Raw genomic sequence first — 6,000 nt, 5'->3', positions numbered from 1 at the left:
AGGGAGTCACAGACTGAAACAGGCTCCAGGCTCTGAGCTGGCAGTCAGCACAGAGCCCGACGTGGGGCTCGAACCCACGAGCCGTGAGATCATGACCTAAGCGAAAGTCGGACGCTTAACCGACTAAGCCACCCAGGCGCCCCTTATTATTATGTTTTAATTTTAGAGAAAGAGAGAGCATGAGTGGGGGAGAGGGGCAGAGGAAAAGAGAGAGGGGTGAGGGGTGGGGAAAGAGAGAGACAAAATCTTAAGCAGGCTCCGCACTCAGCATGGAGCCTGATACAGGGCTTGATCTCACAACCCTGGGATTAAGACCTAAACTGAAATCAGGGGTACTGTCTGATAGCAGTACTGTTTGATACTAGTTTAACTTGTTTGATAGTATTGGCTGATACCAGTTTAACTATTTAACTTACAACCAAACAGAAATCACTGGAATCTCATGAACTGTGAATGGATTTTGTTTATTTTGAGGGTATTGTTTGAGCTCTTGTTTCTGAATACTTTTTGTCAATTTGAGGTGAAAGCCTCTCTTGATTTACAGCTACTTAACAGAAAGCAGCAAATTAGTCATTTCTTTGGAGATGTTTAATTAAGTTTCCTTGTGTTAGTATTTGTCTCATTTTTTCCTCAGTGTCTGGTGAGATACATTGACTATGGAAATACTGAAATTCTAAGTCGATCTGATATAGTTGAGATTCCTCTGGATCTGCAATTTTCTAGTGTTGCCAAAAAGTATAGACTTTGGGGACTACAGATTCCTTCTGGCCAAGAAGTTACCCAGTTTGATCAGGCAAGTCACAGATTTTAAATATTTTTGTTAATAGAGGTAAAGCTGTGTGCTTTAAACAAAATATAAATGTAGTTAAATTCTGCTAATTCTTTAATATAAAAGCCTATATAAATTAGTGAAAAATATGAATTATAGAATGATTCAAAAACAATTATTTGTGCTCATCTTTGCCATGTAAACACTCATGATGATCAGAGTGATATATATATATATGTTTACATAATAAGTATCAATAGTTTGATCTCATGTGAAAGTTTAAGATTTCTTATGATGGAGAAAATGATAATATAATTATTATCTTTTGCTCTTGAGGGAGTATTTGTTAAATAAGAGTGATCTTTAACCTAGCCCTGGCCATAAATATCACAAAAAGTCGAGTTGTGAATTAATCAGCTTTTATCATTTTGGCAAGGGTTCGTACTGTTTGGTATAGTAGTTGGCAGTGATGTTCTACTATCTAGATTCTAGTTTGTATTCTTTCCATTAAATATTGGAATAGTAACCTAATTCTGGCAGATATCTCATAGTTGCAGGGATAGTCTTAAATTCTACCTCCTTTTAAATCCCCTATGCAATAATGATGTTCTTTTGGTGGGTGTTACTGCGGTTGAGGAGATACTGTATTGCTAAGTAATTAGATTTGTATTTTTTAATTTAGTAGCTCAAATAACTTATGTGAAAAATGATTTAATCAGTAACATGAGGAAAANAATTTTATTTGCCTTATAGTTACCTATAAGAAACATTTCTGTACTTGGAACTTAAGACTTTCAGAAATACAGAGTAAAACATAGATATTATTGTAAATTGACAGCCCTAAATTTCTGGTTTAAAATCTGAAGTTTATTATGTTTTCCTTTAATGTAGATGTTTTGACCAAGGTAGAGGCTCATTTTGAATTTCTTGCAAGCCCAGAACCCTATATTCTTTTTTTATTTTTATTTTTTTAATTTAATTTTATTTTTTTAAATGTTTTATTTATTTCTAGGAGAGAGAGAGAGAGACAGCGTGAGTAGGGGAGGGTCAGAGAGAGAGGGAGTCACAGACCGAAACAGGCTCCAGGCTCTGAGCTGGCAGTCAGCACAGAGCCCGACGCGGGGCTCGAACCCACGAACCGCGAGATCATGACCCAAGCGAAAGTCAGACGCTTAACCAACTAAGCCACCCAGGCGCCCCTAGAACCCTATATTCTTGAATTTACTGACCTTAGAATTCATCTGCTCTCACCTCATTATTTTAAAAATAAAGAAATTGGCTCTAGAACAGTTAGGTGACTTATTTAAAGTCATAAAGCTAATTATGGCTGAACTAGGGCTGGAACTCAAGTCTGTTCTATTCTCATAGTAAGATGATATAAAATTTATGTTAATTGGAACAAACATGAATCAAGAATAAAAGGTCATTTTTAAAAGTTGGTTTTGGAACTGAGGAATAAATTTTAGTTACTGGGAAATGTTTTGTATGCTTCATAGATTTTTTACAGGTGATACTATTTGTGTTTTTATGCTTAAGTTTAATAAAAAGACTATTGATTGGAGTTTAGCTAATTAGCAAACGGAATGTTTTCTGGAAAAAAATAGTTATCTTCAATGTCTCAGTTCAAGAATCCCATGTTTACCCATTAATTTTCAGTTCAAGGCTCAAATACAATTTCCTGTATAAAGTCTTTGCTAATACCCACCATCCATTCCCCTGCAGGTGTTTTAGTCATTCAGTGTATAAGGCATGGAGAGTTGTGGGTTTTTTCCTTCCCCCACAAGATCGTGAGTTTGTAAAGATAAGACTGTTTTAGTAGAGACAAATATTTTATTCATTTTTGTATGCCTGATCTCCATGCTCTTGCCTGTTAAGTGTTACATGAGCATCCAATTTACCTAGCATTTGAACAAATGAATAGTAGAGATTTAGAGAAAGAGAGGCACTTCCAGAGGGTGACCTAGGCACCAGAATATCTTCAGTACATTTTAAACCAACACTTTTACACCCATGTTATAACACAGTTGAAATTGATACTCAGAGTGGTGGTTACAAATGCTGACACTCAGAAGAAGATTTATGCTCTAATGGCCTTCCTTGTTTTAAAATTTTTATGTAGAATAAGGGAATGAGAGGTAGAGATTAGAATTTGGGTGTAACAGATCAGAGGCCTTTTTGCGTATTTTCTAATATATCCAGACAAGATTAGGTAGACTAAAGTAGAAAGAAAGTTATGCTTGTTTCTGAATAAAGCTTAAAAGTTTGGGAAACAGAATGAAATATATCTTAGAAAAATGACATTGGGGCACCTGGGTGGCTTGGATGGTTAAATGTCCAACTTTGGCTCAGGTCATGATCTCACAAGTCTGTGGGTTCAAGCCCCACGTCGGGCTCTGTGCTGACAGCTCAGAGCCTGGAGCCTGCTTCAGATTCTGTGTCTCCATCTCTCTCTGCCCCTCCACCGCTCACTATGTGTCTCTGTCCCTCAAAATAAAATAAAGACATAAAAAAAAAGAAAAATGACATCATCTTTTTAATCATTGAAAGTTCTGTGTTCTAAAATAATGACCAGATTTATTTAGCACATAAATCTTATGCCTTTCAAATATCAAATATGTTTTGCAAATAAATATATCTTTCCAGCATGCAAGATTTAATGGGAACTGTAACACATTTCTCATTATAAAAATTAAATATTTGATGTTTAAAAAATATGTAGAATATATATTTATGAATAGTTATAACATGTATAACATGTTATAATAGTTATATCATGTATAACATGATAACCCATGTATCATCTATTGGGTCATTCTTTTTGTTAGTCAGAATTTAGGAGAACTTTGATTTTATTCCAAGTTTAGGGTTCTGTCTTTGTGATTATATATGATTCAGGGGGAATTTTACTGAACAACTAATTGTGATGGGTGGCCATAACTGAAAGGAATTTGACTTCAGAGAAAAATCTAAAAATCAGATTTTTGCATATAATATTCTAAGCAAGAAGTAGTATACCTTTGGAGCATTCAGCTTTAGGTAATTGGAACTTTAGTACAAAGTAGATTATTTCCATTTAAATTCATGTGTTGCCCAAAGACAGAGTTACTTGATACTAAGAATTCTGCATATTCCAGTAATAATTTTCAGACACTGTTACTTCCATTAATATTGGTTAGGAGTGAAAGTTGTACTTGATTTTATTTTTATTAAAGATTTTTTTCTTAATGCTTATTTTTGAGAGAGACAGAGCACAAGTTGGGGAGGGGCAGAGAGAAATGGAGACACAGAATCCAACAGGCTCCAGGTTCTGAGCTGTCAGCACAGAGCCTGACAGAGGGCTTGAGCTCCCGAACTGCAAGATCATGACCAGAGCTGAAGTCAGACGCTTAACCCACTGAGCCACCCAGGTCTCCCAGGTTGTATTTGATTTTAGGTAGACTTTTAGCATCAAGGGTTTAAACCAAGGGTTTTTGAATGAAAGAGGTTAATCCAAAACTATATTCTGATTGATCAAAATCTTAATCTGATATATTTCTGTGAATTATATTTTGAGTTTGTTAGCTTTACTTGCTTGATCTCATTTGTTGGTGATGCCTTTTTTTTTTTTAACGTTTATTTATTATTTTGAGAGAGAGCGAGTGAGCAGGGGAGGGGCAGAGAGAGAATCCCAAGCAGGCTCTGCACTGTTAGCACAGGCCCTGACATAGGGCTCAATACCATGAACTGTGAGATCATGACTGGAGCCTAAATCAAGAGTCAGATGCCCAGCCAACTGAGCCACTTAGCTGCCCCTCGTTTGTTGGAGATGGCTTCTGAACTATCTTTGCCATCTATATTGGCATTATTGGTAAACTCAAGCTTCTCAGGATGTGCATATTTAAAAATTTTATGGTTTGAAAAATTTATAAAACCTGTGTTTTTATAAACCTAAAATAATTTGTAATTTGGTATGTGGATTAAAAAAAATGGTTTTTTTGGATGCTTGATGATCCTTGAGCATGTATAGTTTGCCTTCTTCTGCCCTTTCAGATATATTCTTCTAGGTATAGGGCTTCTTAACTTGAGGTTAAAATGTATTACAGTGAAATAGTTTTCTCTGTAATTCTGTGTATTTTATGCATTTAAAAACATTTTTTTGAGAGGGATTCCAAAAGTTTCATTAAGCTGATAAAGGAGCCCGTGGCATAGAAAAGATTAAGAACTCTTACCACTAGTATTAATTTTACTCTTTATAATACTGTNTCTTTTTTTTTTTTTTTAAGGTTTTATTTTTAAGTAATCTCTACATCCAACATGGGGTTCAAACCCTCAACCCCAAGATCAAGAGACACATGCTTCACCCACTTAGCCATGCACCCCTAACCAGAGTACCTAATTATGCCTTTAAAACTATTTTTAAAGTTTTGTTGAATTTGAGACCCTTTTTTAGATACCAGAATTCATTTTTATGTGCTGTATTCCTCAGGACATCATTTCATTTCATTGGGGCCAGAATGGTCAACATAGTCTTCTTGGCTTAAAACAGCTATTCTAGGGTATTTAATTGGTACACATTTTAAAATTTAAAATTTATAGATATGGCTGCCTATACAGGTATTAGTTCTGCTTCTGGAGAGGAAGATTTTATTAAGTGTATAATTGGAATATATTCATACACATGCAGAAATATATTTGCGTATAGTCACCAACTAGGTAAGACTAGTATTTCTTACTAGGTAAGAAATTTCGGAATAAAACAGTATGATTGTTTGCAAAACTGGGTAAAAACAAAATACATGCAGAGAAACATGTTGGTGTAGTTGGCTTACCTCTTTTTTTTTTTTTTTCCCCCTTCCCATCTTTCTTAGGGCAGAACCTTTTTGGGGAGCTTGATTTTTGAAAAGGAGATAAAAATGAGAATTAAAGCAACCTATCAAGATGGAACAGTTATTGCTCAGGCTGAGTATGGCAGTGTGGATATAGGGGAAGAGGTAGCTAAGAAAGGATTTGCGGAAAAATCCAAACTTAATTCCAGCACAAACATCTGTGAGGAAAAAAAATCAGAACCTGGTCAGCTTGTCCTCAGGAACCTGAAAAGCCCCATTCCTACATGGGGACACAGATCAAACCAGTCAGCCTTTAGCCGACCAAAGGGACGTTTAAGTGGGAGGATGACTCTTGACTTGAAGAATGAAAATGATGCAGGAAACCATGTGACATTTCCAAAGTAAGACTGTCGTGGGGATTTTAAT

General features: G+C 35.6%; 1 protein-coding gene across 5 annotated transcripts in view; it reads left to right on the top strand.

Annotated features, from left to right (window-relative positions):
- Positions 1-6,000, top strand: part of STK31 (serine/threonine kinase 31) — an 85,321-nt gene that overhangs the window by 13,036 nt on the left and 66,285 nt on the right. For all 5 annotated transcript variants that reach the window (XM_077775441.1, XM_077775442.1, XM_077775438.1 and 2 more), the window contains exons 6-7: positions 635-793; positions 5,617-5,975. In XM_077775441.1, the coding sequence (XP_077631567.1) occupies positions 635-793; positions 5,617-5,975 (518 nt within the window). The remainder of the gene's footprint in view (positions 1-634; positions 794-5,616; positions 5,976-6,000) is intronic.

The sequence above is a fragment of the Crocuta crocuta genome, unplaced genomic scaffold (genome assembly GCF_008692635.1).
Source record: "Crocuta crocuta isolate KB4526 unplaced genomic scaffold, BGI_CrCroc_1.0 scaffold197, whole genome shotgun sequence".
NCBI lineage: Eukaryota > Metazoa > Chordata > Mammalia > Carnivora > Hyaenidae > Crocuta > Crocuta crocuta.
The sequence above is the reverse complement of the archived record's forward strand: the minus strand, read 5'-3'. Positions and strand labels throughout refer to the sequence as shown.